Here is a 19747-nt window from a genome sequence, read left to right on the forward strand (position 1 = left end):
GGTCAGCCAACTGAATGCGATGTGAGTGTTGGCGATTGGGTGAGTGTGTGCTCGCTAACAGCACTTTCCCCAAAAGTCTGTTAAGGCTATACGTGGGATATTTGTCTCTGTGATGTGAGTGGATGATGACATGAGTGGGGTCATGTAGCCTGCATGCCCAGCCACCGCATGCCCAAGCAGATTCTTGTTAGTCGGATAAAGGGGGCTGATAAATGGGTGTGGCACAGGCCAGATAAGAGATGGACTGAGGTGGTACAGAAGGATGTGGAGTAGATTGGACTTGCTGATGACCGGTATCAGCGGTGTCAAGACCGGCCTCTGTGGAGGAGGTTCGTGAAGGAAGCTTCTGGGGAGATGTAGGCAGTCAGCCTCCACCAACAACAGAGGGCAGAGGAGCGATGCTTACAACCGCGAGCACAGTGCAGCAAGTTGTGACAGTAAGGGGCACAGGTGGTGCATTTGTCAGTCATCTCAGTCAACCCATGGCACCTGGATCTGTTCAACTTCCAGTGAGCATTCGACACTATACATGGCCTCAAAGTACGCCTTTCATGGTGCAGGCGCTGTGGTGACATCACCACCACTTAGTAGTGAGCAGCGGCTGCTGTTGTTGGGGAATAACTTCATGGGGACTGGTGGCACAGTGCTTAGCGCACTGTCCTGTGAACCTGGCAAATGAAGTTCAATGCCCACTTGATACCAATAACAGTGGTGCATATTTTAACGGGTCTTGGGCCTTCACGAGGTCGACTCAGCCTTAAAATGAGGTACAGTACATAATACTGATGCTATAATACATTTTTATAAAATGGTTACAATCTGTATTATCGGTTTTACCAATACCCCAATGAAGCCCTCATACTTAAGTAATAAGGGTGTTGGAAACTGATTATTCCAGTGAGCACTAAGCGAGGTCGGTCTGTGCTGATTACACCGGGGACAGATACACCATTAAATTCAGTCACCAAACAAGAACGCTTTTTTTTTTAAATGTCACAACTACAGCCAAAATGTATAATATAATGAATATGTATTTACATTTATAATACAGAAAATCACGGTTTTGATACAAAAATAAATGTTGTGGTCAGGGTCCATTTGGTGGGGCGCTGGTTCTGGATGACGCCTCATCACAGAAACGCCTCCCCCGGAATCTTCCCTGCTTCCTGACGACGGGAACGACGATTGGCGACCGTGCAGGAGCCGCAGCCAAAACCGGAGCAGCGATTGCGATGAGGGAATGAGAGGCGGGAGCAGAGTGGAGAGGGAGACAAGCGGCATCATTAGGGACGGTCGCCAAAATGTGAACACGCCGGTACAGTTGCGATTACGTGTGTCGGTCAGGATTGTGGGCGGCACGGTACTCACGTAGAGGTGGATGAAGTCGTCGGCCGCTTTGGAGAAATCCCAATTGTTCCGCTCCAGGCATCTGTGGAGGCGAGCGCGGACGGGAGGCAAACAGAATGTCAGTGCCTTGTTTCCACAGTCCAGCTCGCAAGTCTAGTGCCTGGGCTGTGGACCAGATTCCTATGGCCACCTGAAACGGTTCTTGCCAGCTCCCGGTGAGAATCGACCGTGCAGCCCCATTACACAGTGCCGTTTGGCTCGCTTCCCGAGGGGAGCCGCACTGCTTGGAGGAGCGCCGTCGCGAGATCACGGGGTCAACGCAGCGGAGACGCACCGTCAAGTCGCCCCTCACTCGAGTCGACTTTATGGCCATGTGTTTGTACAAAAATTGTCGAAACGTACCAAAAATTATCGTTTAAACTCGGGACCGGAGTAAGCCACCTCAAGTGTACATTGTCTCCTTAATAATCTTTACAAAATGACTGACGCTTTCCTCTAGCTGTGGACAAAAGGGGTAGGGGGGAGTGAAGGGGTAGGAAGGACATAACAGTCCGAGTCCAAAGACCCTGGTGCCCCTCTAAGGGTTTGGCAGAATAAATGGCTCCTGCTGGGCTGTGTCTGATTACTCTTGCAATGAAGCATGACATCATGCGTGTGTGCACATGTGTGTGGCTGTAAGAGAATCCCACGTGCTCTCGCCCACCTTTGTGACCACTTCGGTGTCATGTGGGATTTTTCTGCGAACGAATTAACTATCTCCTGCTGGGACGAGGTGAGCGCAGTAAGCGGGCAGCTGCTGGACGTCGCTGATGTTGAGGCGAATGCAGGGGGCATCTCACTTGCAAGAGCTTCGCGGATGAACATCCGCTCACTCGCAACAGACGGCCTGCAGAGTGTCAACACAAGCAGGTCAATAAAAATAATAACACATTACTTAGTTAAACAGCAAGCTAATGGAGCACCTGAATAAAACATACATGAGCAAGGGGTCAACACTATCCCATACAGAAGGCAAGATGGAGATTAGTCCACACTTGCTGAACTGCCTTCTGGAAAATCAAAGAAGAGTATGCAACCTCGTTAAGGAAGAAGCAAAGGAATGGGAGAGGGAGCAGAGGAAAGGGAAGCAGGAAAGCGTGTATTGTATGTGTGCGAAAACATGGTGTGCGTTTGTGGCTGTGTGTATATGATGTGTCATGTAGCCCGTATACCCAGCCACTGCATGCCTAAACAGCTTTTGTCCGGCTGGCTAGAGGGGGCTAAACGGTTGCGGAACGGGCTAGAGAAGAGATGGAGTGATATGGTACAAGAGGATGTGGATCTGAGTGGACTTGCCAATGACTGGTACCAGCGGTGTTAAAATCGGCCTCTGTGGAGGAGGCTCATGAAGAATGCTACTGGGTAGTTTGAGGCAGTCGCCCTCCAACAACAATGGGGCAGAGGAGTGACGCTCAAAACGAGCGGAGCACTGGGTGGCTAAAGAACAGCAAGTTGGCATAGTAGGGGGCACAGGTGGTGCATTGGCCAGCTATCTCAGTCGACCCGTAGCACCTGGGTCTGCCCCATGACCTCCTGCCAGCGGGCGTTCAACACTTCAAGTGGCCTCAACGTGCACATAGGCTGGCACAAGCGCCGTGGTGATGTCACTGCCACTTCGTGGCGAACGGCGGTTGTTATGATGTGTGGGGTCATGGTCAGCGGTGGAGCCACAGGGGGGGCTGGAGGGGGGGGCTCAGCCCCCCCTGAAATTTTGGGAAAGTTGGTAATCGGGATAACCGGATATCCGGCTGCGCAAAATGCTGGCTGCCACCTTGTGCTGCCCTGCAGACTGCTTGAGCGGCAGCCTTTCGAACTTATTAGCCATATCAGCGGCTCCGACCTATTAATAAACTCCACACGTCCGCCACGGCCTTCTGGAACAATCGGGATTCGGATTCACTCTGTGAGCAGCAGCGGGCTGACAGGCTGACAGGCTGACAGCACAATGCGACCAGCAAAAACTCTTGACTATTTTTTCACCTTCAGTGCCTGAGCCTCAACATGTGCCAGAGTCAGATCCAGAAATTGGTTCGGAAAGCGATAAAGAAAGTGATCAGCCAGGAAGTGAGCTGGAGGATTTGGAATTGCAGCAAGATTCGGGTCCGTCGTCACATGATAGTGGAAAATCCCCTGCTCACAAAAAGAGTCGGTCGTCTCAAGATGACCGCGGTGCTATGGTGACTATTTAACGAGATCCAGGCAAACGCACAAACCCGCTCGCGTGGTTCATATATTGCTGGGCGCACAAGCTGAACCTTGTAATTGTTGCCATTCTCAAGTCAAATCCAATACTCTGCCTCTTCTTTCTGGACGTCCAAAGTATTTATAACGTTGCTGGTGCATCGTCCAAGAGGAAGGATATGCTGCGTGATGTTCAGGCCAAGAATGTCGTTGATCAGCTGAATGCCGGTGAGCTCAACACCGGTCGTGGACAGAATCAGGAACAGAATCTTCAGGCACTGTCGACAACGCGCTGGAACTGTCAATTGAACTCGGTCCAGAATCTTCACATGTTTAACGCCGCGATGGAAGTGGTTGAATGGGCGTCGACGGATGCTGCCGATTCCGAGAAAAGGGCTGAAGCGGTGATGCTTTATGAGCGGGCGACGTCCTTTGAATTTGCGTTGAACATGTACCTAATTATCAAAATCTTATCAGCAACGAACAGCCTATCCCAATGCCTCCAGAGAAAGGACCAGGATATTCTCAATGCTTTCAGGCTTGTTCGCATGACGAACACATCCCTGTGTGAAGTTTATTGGTCCACACCCGAGACAGCTTTTCTTAGAGCCTAGTCTCCATTGGTGTTGGACCAGATGACGCCAAAAGCCGTCACTTCAAGGACAGTGCATATCATTATCATCATCATTAGAGTTTCTTTTTGTTTGCATTTTGACTGCTTGTGTTGTGGTTATTGCAAACATAATGCCTTGTATAAAGGTGTCAGTTTTTGTACCAGTTGAAAGGGTAAAAACCTATTACTTGTTTAATGCTGTTGTTGACTCCACATTAGCGGAACTCAACCATCGTTTTTCTCCCGATGCCTGTGAACTGCTCAGTAAGATCCCTTACCTCGACCCAGTTGACAACTTCGAATCGTACCAGTTAAATCAAGAGCAGATCATTGAGTTGGCGGCAATGTACAAGGCCAATTTTCGAGAGCTGGATCTGACTTCGCTTAAACAGGAACTTGTTGAGTTTGTCATGTTCACAGGTGACGAGGAGAACGCCGCCGTATTTGAACCAGTCAAATCTAATCTGAAGCAACTGAGCATCGTTTTCTGCAAGCACAAACTTGTAAGCATATTTCCTCAGTTGTATAAGCCCATTCGACTGATCTTGACTCTCCCGATCTCTACGGCCACCACCGAGCGCGCATTCTCCGCCATGAAAATCTTGAAGACGCGGCTGCGCACCAGCATGAGCGAAGACTGGATGGCCGACTTGATGGTGATATACATCGAGAAGGCTATCGCGAAGTCCCTCAATCTCTCCGATATTGTCCAGCAGTTGATGGGCATGTCAGCTCGCCGAGTTCAAATCCAATAAATTGTTTTTATACATTTGTGGCACCCATTGGAAAACATTCATTGGATATCTCAGAATATTGAAGTCAGCCCCCGCAAAGTCAAAATCCTGGCACCGCCCCTGGTCATGGTGCAAGTGACTCACCTGCCGTCCATGGTTGGCACCAATTGCACCTCCCGCCAAAACATCTTCACAGACTCTTGGCAATTCTTGGCTGAGGATCGACACACGGCAATGGTGCACGGGCATCAAGAGAGAGCCACGCCATTAGCATAAACCGCATGGCAGGATCAATTAGAATGGTGAGGTGGTGCTTATGGCAGGCAGTGCAGAATGCACCTGGTGTAGTTAAATGCAATGTCAGTGATGCTGTTGATGATGCTACTGCTGATGACAAAGCTGATGGTGAATGTGACTATGCAAATACTCACTCTCTTTGAAGAAGCCGTGCACGGTGAAGTTGACCTGGGTATCCTGTAAAGTGAGAGTCACAAGTAAACACGACGGCCCATCATTTGTAAGCAACCCAATAGGTAGAGACTGCAGGGTTGGGGTCTCGGCCAGGGTTAGTGCTGTGGCTAGAGTAAGTGTGAGTCTTGGCTTGTGTTAGTGTCAAGGTTTGAGAGCGAGAGAGATGTTGCTAGAGATCATAATATGATCGAGTGTCAAGGCTCGGGATAATGTATATTTAAGGCCAAGAAGATGGCTTTAATCTCTCTTAAGAGTTACGTTTCACGTATTTGACTCGTACTGAAGCGACAGCTTCTTTGTCTTTCTTTGGTTCTTTATTAACTTATATAGTTCCACATCTCTTCCGTCGACATCACTCCGTACACTTCGACTCGCAACTCCCCGTCAACATCACTCAATGTCCCTCCGCTCGCTCGCTGCGCTCCGCTGGCTTCGCTGGCTTCGCTCGCTCTCCTTCTGCTCCTCCAGCGATTCTCCTCTCCGCTCTCTCTCTCTCCAGCTCGGCTGCTCTTTATTAACTTTGTCGTCCCACTCTGTCGTAACTCTCCGTCGTCTCTCTCTCCACCAAGGTCCGTTACTCCGCTGCTATCCTACGCTGTACTCGCTCCATCCACTGCTACTCTATACTGTATTCTCTCTATCCACTGCCACCGTATACTGTATTCTCTCTACCCACTGCTACCTTATACTGCACTCTTTCTATCCACTGCTACGCTATGCTATGCTCTATCCGCTGCTCCGTCTCTCCATCCGTTCGTATCTCGTCCCAGGCACCAACTCCCGTTTCACTCTACCATCTCACCCTTTATCCCCGAACCAATTACCCTTCATTAATTAGGTCATCCCCCGCGACGCCACTCGCCCCCAGTCCCCGGTGCCATGTGGCGTTGTTGTTGCAGACACGCCGGCACCAATGTCAGACAACCGTCTCTCTCATCCAATCAGTGCCCTGCGTCCTCAATTACCCCCGGCCACCTGCAGCCCCCTTAACTATCACGCCACCTTAATTGGTACGACAACAACGGCTAGCCAATCAGCGCCCTGTGTCCTCGTTCGCCCTCACTGTCCGCCACGTGCGCGTATATCGACCCAGCGCGTGACACTTGTTTCGAGCCCTACACACGTAATTCACGTTAAATATTGTACCAAGCTAAAGGTGAACATATTTACGTAATCATCAGGGTATCAAAGAATAAGTCAAAATAATTATAGTAAAAATTCTAAGCATAAATTGAGGGCTTGTGCACAGGAAAGGTTTGTAACTCAGGCCACATAAGCTCAGCAATTTGTGTTTAAGCAGAGCCAGCGGCTATGCCAATGAGGGCGTTTTGGTACAAGGCCACAGTTGGCTCACCGTGCCACGGCTGACGGTGGTGGTGAAGGAGGACATATCGTGATGCTTGTGCGTCAGCTCTTTGATGAAGTCCTCCGCCGTCAGCCGCTCGCACTTGAGCTGTGCTGTAGGATGAGGGGGCAGGAGGGCAACACAACTGTGGTGATGTGCGTGGCGACAGATATGCACATGTTAAACTTCTTTTGCACTGTACAAAGTCAACTGTTGCATCGGAGGTGCGGAGCAAGGAGAAAAAAACTGCATGGCGCACGGTGACAGAATGACATGAGCGGCGACACAGTGACGCGCGGATCTGCAAACATCGCTCATGACCAACACTCACGTGAATCTTCCGGGGTCGGCTTGTCTGTACCCTCCTCTCCCAGGCTGCTCCTGGAGGTGGAAACGAGATCCGGAGCATTAGGAAACGGAGTGGCTACACTCGCATCCACAAGTGTGCTTTAATTTCCGTGTTTTCGCAAAGCATTTCTTCTGGTATCGTTGCAGAAACTGATGATTTAATTCCAGTTTTAGAAGCCATATTTCATTTCGAAGCATTTAAAGCAAGCTTCTGATTCGCTGCTTGCGGCTATGTGAAAAAACCTCCGCACGTTTCAGCGCACTTTAAATGGCCTCTTTTATGACGCTATAGAAGTTGTCATTAATGCTTATAACTGCCTGTACCGATGATAAGCAATGTAACCCGGTCTCTCGAGAGTGGTCTGTGGCAAATACCAATTCATCCTTTCATGTGACAGCCTTGCTGGCCAGTTTGTACGTGTGTGTGTGTTTTTTGCTCACTCTAAGGGGGTGTAGATGGTGATGAGGGCATCCTTATGATACTTCTTGAGCAGACCCTCGCGGTCTGCGGTATCATAAAGACCGTAGTACCTGCCAATGCACACACAACGCACTTTAAATCACCGAGTGTGTCGCGATCCATCGATTCATAATATAAACTCAACTCTTTTGTTCACGATGCAAGTATACAGTCGTGCTTGTGATGATAAAAGAGTAACAATGAATTGTTGCAGAAATAATGGGATGATGCGGTGGTGTAACGGTTATTACTCTGGGCTTCCAAATCAGAGGTTGCCAGTGTAATGTCCTGTAAGCGAACGTTGAAGCAAAGGTGCAAACTGATTGAATCCCCCCACCTCTGTCCAGCCAGCTGTCCACCACAGTTCAATTGGCAGTGTTGGGGTCAAGTGTGGGTACTCCATACCCTTCCAAGATGTCCGGCCATTGTGGAAGACTAGGCCAAATACACGATAGAGGGTTCTTTACAACTCCCTCTAGTGGAGTAGAAGGCGCAAGGAATTACAGGGCTGCACTTCTATATACAATGATAAATTCATGATAGAATTAAGGTAATGGGACTAATCTGTAGAGGGAAGGCAGTACAACCGGAAACGGTAATAATAAGAGACACGTGGATTAAACAACGTATGCAGCGTAAGGAAACCATTCTAACTGATAAGAAAAGTAAGTGGGCTTGAGCAGAACACACTGGCATAAGGAATAATAGCCATTAATATAGACTGAGTGACATCCAAGGGAGGGAACATGCCTAAGGGCAAGGCAGTCCAGGAGTTGGAGCGAATAAATGAGCTTGTCTATAGATTGTAGGTAGGTTATTCCATTGCAGGGCAGTTGTATAGTGATGGCTTAGGGAAGCATAGGCTGGGATACCCTAGTGTCTGTGTGAGTGAGTGCGGGGAATTGGAAGGCTCCTTACTCCTTGAGGAAGTTCGCGATGAGGCCTTGAATGTCGGCTGAGGTGGGGGGCAGTGGGGTGGGTGGCAGAGCTGTGGGAGGCTGAGCCTTGGGTGGCAGAGGTGTGGGTGGCAGAGCGATGGGAGGCTGAGCTGTGGGTGGCAGAGGTGTGGGTGGCAGAGCGATGGGAGGCTGAGCTGTGGGTGGCAGAGGTGTGGGTGGCAGAGCCATGGGAGGCCGATCTTCGCGAGGCTGAGCCTTGCGAGGTCGAGCCGTGGGTGGCACAACTGTGGGAAGCTGAGCAGTGGGAAGCTGATCCTTGGGTGGCAGAGTTGTGAGTGGCAAAGGTGTGGTTGGCACAACTGTGAGAAGCTGAGCAGTGGGAAGCCGATCCTTGGGTGGCAGAGTTGTGGGTGGCACAGCGATGGGTGACACAGCCATGAGAGGCTGAGCTATGGGAGGCCGCGCAGTCGGAGGCTGAGCAGAGGGTGCCATGACTTTGGGCACCATCATGGACATGGATGCGGGTGGCTGTGGCAGCTCAGCTTCTTCCTGTTGGTAACAAACAATGATGGTAATGAAGGTGATTATGATTATGTGAGTGGTGGTGCTGGTGGTGATGAAGTTAATGCCAATGGTGAGGGTGATGGTGTTGAGAGTAATGATAGTAGATGTGATGATGAAGGTAGTGGTGGTCATAACGTCCAATGTACTAACACGTACAATCTGGTGTACCAACACAATCTGATGTATCAACACGTGCACATTCTGATGTACCAACACACGTAAATAATCTGATATACCAACATACAATCTGATGTACCAATACATACACACAATTACAAATACCAACACGGTGAGAGCATAGCAGCCGCGTGCCGGCTGTACGCATGGCCTCCTCACCTCGATCAGCCGCCGGTCGTCCTTCGTTAGGTCCGCAGCGAGCAGAGGCGGTGGGCCCAGGACTGGGCGCATCAAGACGATGGCCTGCAACACGGACAAAGCAGCGACACCGATCAGCTGGCCGCCGGCACGCCGGCTCCCTCCCATGTGGATCACCTTACCTCGTTAGCCCGACAGGGATGCGACGATGCTCCCATTCGCTCGCGAAAGTTGCATCAAATTATGCGTGGGCATGTCTGTGTGTATGTGTCACAATTCTAGTGCATGTTGTGCAACCAGGTGAGAGAACCCAAGAGACTAGGATATGCTGAATTTTCCACAGTGACCCCGGTAACCAATCACGTGTAAAGTATTGGATTTGCATTCAGTTTCAGTATGCTGTTTCATTGTTGTACCTAGGGGGAAAGAGGGCAGCAATTTGGCAAATGGATCAAAGACAATTGTAAAAATTAGACGGGAATAATGGGAAGCAGTAAAAACGAGATGAAAATTACATGAAAAAATAAATTGATTTTTTAAATGAATCTCGGCTTCCACCAACAATTCAATGAGTTTGATGATTTATGACTTTTTTTACGATTTCCAGTGCTGGAATCTCTCATAGCTGCGGGTGCTCACACGGTATATGAGCTATTCAACCCGAAATAAAATTATTCTTACACGTGTAACTAAACGCATGCATTGTGTGCTGAAATGCATTTAACCCATGCATAATTGCACACCTATTGGCCTAGCACTCCAGTCCACTCCGGCTGTCTTTCCAGCCATCCCAGGGGATTTCAATGGAACAACCGAGTAACCTCTTGGGGCCACTATGAAAGGCTACATGAGGATAATAATGATGCCCTCTCATTATCCAGGAGAGTCTTTCTCAGCCTCAAGACTGTTCTTCACGAGGATCCTGTATTAGGATTGTTCGGCAAATTCCCTGAATGAGCATTTAGGTTGGAGGCAGAAGCTGCACTGTCCGGGGCAAAAACACGTACGCATTCAAGTCAAGTACGCTCAAAGTTCTGGACAGATATATTAAACAATCGATTGATATGCTGTGATCTCCTGGTCACACTTCAGTTGAAGGGGGGGGGGGGCTATAAACAACTGATGTAACTTTTACAGCTCATATAGCGGTTGGCCTATCGCCTCCTGCCTCCCCGACGCACTCACCCTATAGTTGTCGGGAAAGACAATTTTCCGTGACAGCGCCTTGAGGTTCAAGGCCGCCATGTAGTTAGCCACATAGAATGTTGCCATGTCTCCCTCAAAGTGGAACTGAGAAGAACACACACACAGACACAATATTGCAGAGAGGCACAGTATTGTCATCAGTGGTGTAGCGTGGTGGCCATGGTCCCATTGATGGACGAGATTTCTCATGCACAGCCCCTACCGTTTGGAATACCCTCCCACTCCACATCTGACAAATCGACACCATCACTTTGTTATTCAAATACAAGATCATACGGTGATGAATAGGAAATCACATTTTGGACATTTGACCAATTGGTTAAACAGAGGATAGTTAAACCCAGGATGGATCGTAGGCAGTCCAGCTTGAACACATCGCTCAATCTCTCGCGCTCATACCTGCAACGGAGTGAAGGACGTGCAGCAGCCCTGCTGCAGGAACTGCAGCAGCCCCTCCTTGCCGTACTTCCTTCCAAAAGGAATCTGGGGACACAAGAAGCAGTGGCAAGGGGTGAACAATAATAATGCTTTCCTTTTATATAGCATCATTCATGCTAAAAGCATCCCACAACGTTGGACATTAATTATTTTTTGGACCAAATCCCACATACATCCAATGCCAAGCAATGAATAAACAAATTAAGGAATGGCACCAAAACAAAAGGCACAAACAACAAAAAAGTTGTCCCAACAAAAACATTAGTCCATGAGGTCATATCCCAGACCCACAATCCCAAATTTCCTACCAAGCCAACAAGACCCCAAGCAATGTGTTAGCCTGCACGTGTACGTGTGTCTGCGGGGAGTGCTGGCTCAGTGGTTTGCACACTGCCCTACAAACCCTGGCCACCCAAGTTCAATTCCCGCTCATGGCCAAAAAAAGTGAAGACTAATCTGATCCGGTTGTTGGCCTCACTTAGGTCGACTCAGCCTTAAATGAGGAGCTGGTGTCATGTGTAAACATGAGCACTGAGGAAACAAAGACGGTCGGGTGTGGTGCCAACCACACCATCCCCTCAGGTGCTATGCTGGCCTTAAAAGGTGTCCACGAACAGCACCTGCCCCAACAGTTTGCTAAAGACTATACGGGGGATTGTCCTTGTTACCCCCCTTTGGATCTGCCACTATTATTATAATGCGTTTTTATTCAAGAGAGCTCAATACTTTTTTTGTGGAGGGTCCTTCCATGTTTTTTGCAAAAGAAACATGGAAGGAGAGGGCAATATTGCTATGTGTCATCCTGATTGTGTAATTTGCAGTCATTTATCTTTATTCGGACCATAACGCCAGCATATGACATCACTGGATAATTAAGGTCCACTGTAAAGCAGACAGCACGTTGTATGTTTACCAATAACACCATGGAGATAACCACCGACTGTGTCCACATGTGTGCGGCCACTGCATTTACCGTGATCTGGTACCAAGTGGATGGTTCCTGGCTGATGTTGCGCAACGGAGCACGGGACTCCGCCGACTCGGCCCGCGTCGTCACCGGTGGGACAACGCTCGGCCGCTGCCACCGATGGCCCTCGGGACCGGAGGTGGTGTGCGGCGGCGCAACACTTGCACCCAGCCTGCTCCACACTCTGATTGGAACACAACGAGAGGGCGCAGCGGTGAACGACGAGCCGAAGGCAGACACGCGAGCGAAGCATGCGGTTCACTTAAACGGAGACCGTGTCAAGTTTGATTCATGTTAACGTCGGTAGTGAAGAGTCGTAAGCCACCGGCGAGGAGCTTCATTGGACAGAATGTAATCCATACATCGGCGAGTGTAAACAATATCTTGTAAATGATGAATATCTTGTAAATTTTGCGACCTCGTTGGGTGGTAGAGGGTTAACGTCAAGAATTACCACCACGTGGCCGAACACCAAAAAAAACGCGGATTCATTGTACTGGCTATGCCAACCTACACTTTAAATTAGGCTATGTCAAGGGTGCACCCAGGGCTTAAACTTCGATCTTACAAGTTGCTGGTAGACTACATCCGCTGACGTGTGGGATAGGGAAGAAACTCGTCAGTCAATAACATTGTGGCCTTAAAAAAATATATATATATAATAGGCGACGTTTTGGGCAATGGCCCTACGAAGAAGGCTGTTGGGGCAAAGTATTGTCAGCGAGCTATTAAAATATAACCATCACACAATGACAAGCACGACATCTGGCTGTCTTTGGCTGCTAATTCTTACATTACCAGGTACTATTTTTTTAAGCTGAGTCGACCTAGGAGAGACTAGGGACTGGTTATGCAGGCCAGGCATAGTCACAAACCGAACCTCTCCATAATAAAGGCTCAGTCTTTTGTTATGCAGCCTATTCATAGTCTCAAGCCGCACCTTTAATCATTGGAAAGATGTGATTAACCATGCAAAAAAGATTTAACTACACTTATTTGAACCATCTTATTTGACAGAAAACTATTGCAGGTTACTGATGGACAGCCAGTTGTTTCACCAGGTTTAGCTTTCTACCAGGTTTAGCTTTCTTCTTTTTTCACACTTTTATTATGTAGGCTAGGCGTAGTCACAAACCGAACCTCTCCATAATAACGGCTCAGTCTTTTGTTATGCAGTCTATTCATAGTCTCAAACCGCACCTTATCATAATAATAAAGAGTGGGCCATCCCTGCCCCCCCCCCCTCAACCATTATATATACAGAGTGGTATCTCCTGTAATCTCTCATTTACTTGATACAGCTGTCGGGCTGTGACGGTTCCACCTGAAGACGGAAGCTTGTGTTGCTTCCGAAACGTCGTGATTTTTATTTTATTTTACTTTTATTAATTTTAATGTTTTACCTACGTGACTTTACCGAAAAACACCTAAGAATATGAACTGGTTCAATTATTGCTCGTCACTGATGTTAGCCATGGCTGGGAATAAAACTCGGGTCAACCTGGTGTTGTTGTAGGGCAATGGGCCCCACTGCGCCACCACCTTGCACCCTGCTCGACACGGACACATGCACACACGTCGTGTGCACTCGCAGCTCTACTCACGATGGCCACTTGGAACTCGGTCCATCGGGGTTCTCATCCACCAGATGGGAGCGGCAGAGTGGGGAACGTGGGGAACGTTGTCGGCGTGGTCCACCTCTTCCTTGCTCCCCACCACCACCACTGCTGACAGTGCACATGCGGGACCCAATCGACTCCTCATCCACGGAGCATCGCACTCTCAGGGGGCTCCGGGACTTGTCGTGTCGTGGGGCCGCAGGCTTGGTCGCTGTCCGCTCGTCAGGAACTGCGCACACAAGAGGGGGGTGTGGGGGTTTGGAGGCAAGAATGCGTGGATCAGGGGCACCCCAGTGGCAGGATGTGAACTACCTCGCCTGTGATAGAGGAAGTCGTGGGTTTGATCCCAACCCTGATGCCTGCATATTTGAAGTTTGCACGTTCTTCCCGTGGCCATGTGAATTGTTCTCCGGGTCCTCCGATTTTTCCCTCCGCATGTAGAATCAATTTGCGTTTCGATTATTTGGCTGCTGTACATTTCCACACTTCGATAAGTCAATTCTTTGGGCTATCATTTGTGGCCAGGTCGCAAAAGAGCTTTATTGCTCAGTGGGCTTCAGTTTAGAATTTACGCGAAGGAATTGATGGTGGCGCAGAGACGCAATTAACTGTGTGGGGGGGGGGGGGGAGCGAGAGAAGGGCTCGTGCAGACGGAAGGCGGCAGGATTGCAGCTGGGCAGGAGGAGGCAGGGAATTGACTGAGGACTGGAGGGGAGAGATTTGGCAGGAAAGGAGATTTGAGGAGTTTAGAGGAACCGTCTGGAAGGTTTGAGAAAGAGAATATATCAAGGGAGTGGTGCAGATGCGACCTCAGGTACGGGTACAGACCAACTCGCCTCATATCTCTACTCCACATACTCTCCGAACTTTTCCGTCTCATCTCACTCTACTCCACACACTCTCCTACCTCACCATATCATCTCTCTTCCACTCCACTCTCCTCACTCTCCCGTCTCATCTCACTCTACTCTACACACTCTCCTACCTCACCATATCTCTATTCCACTCCACTTTATTAACTCTCCCGTCTCTACTACACACACTACACACACTCTCCTAACTCTCCCGTCTCATCTATCTACTCCACACACTCTCTAAACTGTCCTGTCTCATCTCTCTACTCCACTCCACTCACTCTCCACCCTCTACTGATTCACCTCTCTACTCCACTCACCTCCAAAAACCACCGTCCGCATGCATAGACTGTGCTTGTGGTCCATCTCCATGGACTGCCGTCGCTTGGCAGCACTCTCCTCCTCCTCCGGGTCACGACCTCCTCGCTTGCGGCGCCGACCCCCTGCGCAGCAGCACCCAGAGATGTACCACCACTACGTCTGCCTCTACCCATCACTGAGATGTACCACCACTACGTCTGCCTCTACCCATCACTGAGAGGAACCACCACTACGTCTGCCTCTACCCATCACTGAGAGGAACCACCACTACGTCTGCCTCTACCCATCACTGAGATGTACCCACCACTACGTCTGCCTCTACCCATCACTGAGCTGTACCACCACCGCGTCTCCCTCTACCCATCACTGTGCCCCCACTCAGCTACCCCCCGGCTCTGTCGCTTGTGCTATGGGGCCGTCCGTAAATGATGTCACGCGATTTGGGACGTTTTTTGACCCCCCCCCCCCTTTCGTCACACGGCGTCACAAAAAGTCAGATCCCCCCCTCAAATATGACGTCACAAAGCTCTGCCCCCTTCCCCCCGCAAAACTGAAAATAAAACATGCTTCAAATCGCTTTAAACTATTGTCATTGTAGTGCGTATTTAATGTGGCGCTGCACTCTGATGTTGTAGGAGAAAACACGTATAAAATGAGGCGTTGGAAAGCTTAAATTTAGCATAAAATTCACTTGAAAATATTCAACGCCTAACTAAAACTTCAGATGTTCAGAATATTACATTGAAATTATCTTATAATTATAAAATATAAAAAGTAATTAGAACTATAAAAAAAATACTTGAAACTTTGTAGTAGAACGAAGCAAAATGGAGAGTACAATTATAACAATCACATATTCATTCCACAGAATGAAAAGTCCTGGTAGAATCACCTAGAATCAAAATGTTGAATAACAATCATTAAAAAAATTCAAAATGTATGCTTCTCCATTCTCCCATGGAGAAGCAAAATGCTCCTTCATGGAATAAATAAAAGGTGACCTTAGTACATTTAAATGATCAAATAGTTAATAGTTAAAATTAATAAAAATGAGTGTTATAACAATTCTATATTTATTTAAAGTGGCGCTTTTTTATGTGACGTCACATTCCTCACCCCCCCCGTCTCGTCACACATCGTCACAAATGTCTGACCCCGCCCCCTAGGTGTGTGACGTCATTTATGGACGGCCCCTATATGTGTGTTTATTTTACACGGATGATGAGTTGTTAGCCGTGTGTGTGGTGTGTAATAAAGTTTATCGTGTACATGTTAAACAACAGCTTCATAGCTCATCGGATTTTTCCAGGATAAAAAAAAAAACTGATTCTGATTTATTGGTGAGCGCTACGGCAGGTTGACCACACACACACAAACCTTGTGAGTTGGTCTTCATTGTAGCGCTGTTGATGTCCTGCTTGAAGATGTGTATCTTTATAAAGAAACAAATCCCTACAAGACGCGATGTAGAAGCAGATTGAGCTCCTCCTCTTCGGAACCAACGGCTTCTGTGGTGACGGTGGACCCCTGAGTCATACGTCACGTCCTACGTCATCGCGTGACGTAATAGAGTCGCCACGGGTCACGTGGGGGGCGCGCGTCTGTGAGATCACCACGTGCAGCCTGGCCGGGATGTCCAGGGCTGGTGGTCTCTAAACACGAACGCGTTCGTCAATCACTCGGCGGACTTGAATGGAAAATACATACAATGGGTGTCTAGTGCGGTGTCTAAACATCGCCATTGGGGAGGCAAAGGCGGTCGGGCGTAGTGCTGGCCACCCCCCCCCCCCCCCCTTTGTACGTGCAGGCTTTTAATAGGTGCTCGCAAACAGCACTTGCCCCAAATTTATGTTAAGGCTTTGTCTTTGTGTGTGGGGATCGGTAGTGTAGAAGGACAGGGAGAGATACAGAGAGTGTGAGAGAGGGACAGGGAGATACACAGATAGCGAGAGAGTGACAGAGAGAGACAGAGTGCGTGAAAGTGCGAGAGATGGACAGGGAGAGATCAGAGAGAGTTAGTTTTAGAGCGAGACAATAAGTGGTGTAGCAGAGAGTGCGATTGACAGAATGTGTGTGTGGAAAGAAGAGAGGGACAGAGAGTGTGCAATGTGATGGAGAGCGTCTGTTCTTGAGACAGAGCGTGAGACGGAGTGGATCATTGAGAGAGAATGAGAGAGGGACAAAGAGTGTGTGTTTGCGTGAGAGGGAGTGACACAGACACAGAAAAAGTGTGAGAGTTTGTGAGAGAAACAAATATGGGGAGCGGTAGTGTAGCGGTTAACGCGCTGCACTACCTGGCGAACCAAGTTCCGATTCCCGCTCAACGCCAACACCAGTGACGATAATCTGAACCGGTCCAGGACTTCCCCTAGGGCGACTCAGCCTAAAACGAGTACCTGGTGTGGTAAGCATCGCTACTGCGGAGACAAAGGCGGTTCGGTGTGGTGCTGGCCACCCAATACCCCCTTGTGGACTCTTCCGGCCTTAGTAGGTGCTCGCTACGAATAGATGATGCCTTAGCATCAGCCCCACAAACACAAAGTACCTGCCTGGGTATTTTATTTCATAAAATGCTCCATACCTGGATAGTGTGATGATGACGAGCTCCTGTTGTGGGAGCCCATGTCTCAATCCGAATCACTCGAGTGGCAGTATATTTTCATTATCTGTGGAACGCTGTGTAGAAGCATACTGGTCTATCACTTCAAAGCTCTGGGTTTTCTCCACCACAGTTATGTCGTCACTTCTCTATGCTTGCGAAATGTGGAGTCCTCGAATGGAACATCTGTGCCGGTATTAAACATTCAGGCTCGCCTGCCTACAATATATCCTGGGTTTAACCAAACGATTGTGTGAGAAGCTCACAGATCCTTCAAAGATATGGATGCATTCCCATCATCAGTGAGCCCCTCTGTCAAGCGAAGGCTGAGTTGTCTGGGTCATATATCCTGCATGCCCATCTACCGCATGCCGAATCAACTTCTGTTTGACTAGTTGGGTCTAAACAGGTGTGGCACAGGCTCGAAAAGAGATGGACTGATGTGGCACAAAATGATTTGGAACTGATTGGACTTGTTCATGCCTTGTGCCAGCAGTGTCACGATCGGCCCCTGCGGCGGAGGTTTTGATATAAAGTCGAATAACTTTTTATAATATCCCTAATCTCAAGATCTGACCAAAAGTCACCCAGGCACACACATGTTTAACTTTACACATTTTAATTCTTTATTCACCAGATTACGATTAAGCTGCATCGATTTCCAAATGTGTTAGATATATTACGGATTGTTGTAGCAAATCGTATGTCGCTTCGTGTAAATTAGTTTTTAAAAATAAAGTTTACATTTCATGAGAGCAGCTTTCAGTCTTTCACATTATGAAGAATCATTGCCATTTTCCACCCCAACTAGTAACCATCTTACCAAATCAAATATGCCATGATTTTTGAATACCACAAAAACACTGTTAAAATGTTCATTTTTGTATATATTTCCATGAAGTATTTTCTTCATTACATTTTTCTATAGTTTTCTTGCGCACACTATGATAATGTTTTTATATCAGGCCATTTACACAGAGGCGTCTCAGGTAACGTTCATGTGACAAGCTAATTGCATCACAAACTTGGTTTTTTTGCAGCCTCCTTGTGCAAAACCATTCTTATTTTTACATAATTAGTAAACCAAAACTCACAAACTCATGGGCTGTGTTGACCAGGGTAGGTGCATGTAAATCATCGACAACCTTGCCACGGACACACTCTTAGACAACCTCCATGAAGGACATTCTCCCTGTGGAACGCATCATCTCGTCTGGATGCGCTGATCATTGCAGTGGTCCCCTAAAAGATCCATAGATCGCCTCTGAGTACCCCTACTGCTCAACAGCCATTACAATTAACGTACGAGAGACGCGAATTCATGGCCCAGGTCAAAATATAACAAATAAATGCATCGTACATAGTTTAGACGGCACTTAATTTTGCTGTAATGTATAATCAGGTTGGGCTAAATATATTTTAAACCGTCCACGAATTGTCCATTGTGTCAATGTTGAAAGAATTAAGCAACATTGAAAAATAGAAAGTTCTGTATTCATCTCCTGCCAATGCCAACAATCACCCTTCCACCTTGGTCCAGTGGTTTTCACATCATACGCATTTTTGCTCTGCCAGGCTCTATTACAGGTGTTGCAAAACCAAAATACCATGTAAACAACTATCAGAGTTGTCTGATTCGACCCAAAACCTTTGTTCATCTATTGACTTGCAAACCTGGTTACATTCTGGTGCAGTTAAAATACAGTTTCGATTTAAAGCTTTCGTGACTGCAGGGATTCATCTTCTTGTTTCTTTCGGTAAAGTCACGTAGAAGGGAAGTAATAAAATAATAAAAATAAAACATAATAAAACAATTCTCACGACGTTTCGGCTACAACGCAAGCAGCCGTCTTCAGGTGAAGAATGAGACACTACCAAACTAGGAGCTTATATATAAGCTGCATTGGGGGTTGAAGAGCGCCTTAACAAAAAGAATGTGCATGTGAAGAGGAATTTAGCATATTCATGGAAAATGCGTAGGCGTTGGGCGGGGGGGTGTCAAAGTCATATTATGCCCATGCATTATGCAGGATCAGCAGCAACCAAGGGGGGTGCAGGGATTAGCAGTAACAAAGGAAAGGAATGTTAATGATATGTAGCTGCAGTTACTCAACAACCACGTAGAAAACTAAAGTATAAACTACATAAAAAACTAAAGTATAAACTGCATCGCACCATCAGTATACTTACTATACTCTATAATAAGCTGAGTTACTAACAGCAAGTAATACATTACAATTCTACCTCGTAAAAATTCTATAATATGCTTCCATCTAAACCTTATTCTTCTTCTGCAGCCAGACCACCAAGATTGTACGGCTTGCCAAAGATACATAAAGAAGATACACCTCTTCGTCCCATTGTCTCTACTATCAACTCCCCCACTTACAAACTGGCTCGTTTTTTGTCCGAAATCCTACGGCCTTT

General features: G+C 47.9%; 1 protein-coding gene across 1 annotated transcript; it reads right to left on the reverse strand.

The window, feature by feature from the left end:
- Positions 1 to 991: 991 nt before the first annotated feature.
- LOC133352833 (nuclear RNA export factor 1-like) lies at positions 992 to 14829 on the reverse strand. Its single transcript, XM_061568766.1, has 15 exons — positions 14721 to 14829; positions 13532 to 13775; positions 11934 to 12111; positions 10922 to 11005; positions 10502 to 10606; positions 9323 to 9421; positions 8457 to 8581; positions 7520 to 7609; positions 7062 to 7111; positions 6740 to 6843; positions 5346 to 5388; positions 5059 to 5128; positions 2051 to 2233; positions 1369 to 1429; positions 992 to 1166 (listed from the first exon to the last, which is right to left on the reverse strand). The coding sequence occupies exons 1-15, from the start codon at positions 14770 to 14772 to the stop codon at positions 1131 to 1133; spliced, it is 1524 nt and encodes a 507-aa protein (XP_061424750.1). The 5' UTR covers positions 14773 to 14829; the 3' UTR covers positions 992 to 1130.
- Positions 14830 to 19747: the final 4918 nt, after the last annotated feature.

This window comes from Lethenteron reissneri, chromosome 5 (assembly GCF_015708825.2).
Source record: "Lethenteron reissneri isolate LAM-NWPU_2019-01 chromosome 5, ASM1570882v1, whole genome shotgun sequence".
NCBI lineage: Eukaryota > Metazoa > Chordata > Hyperoartia > Petromyzontiformes > Petromyzontidae > Lethenteron > Lethenteron reissneri.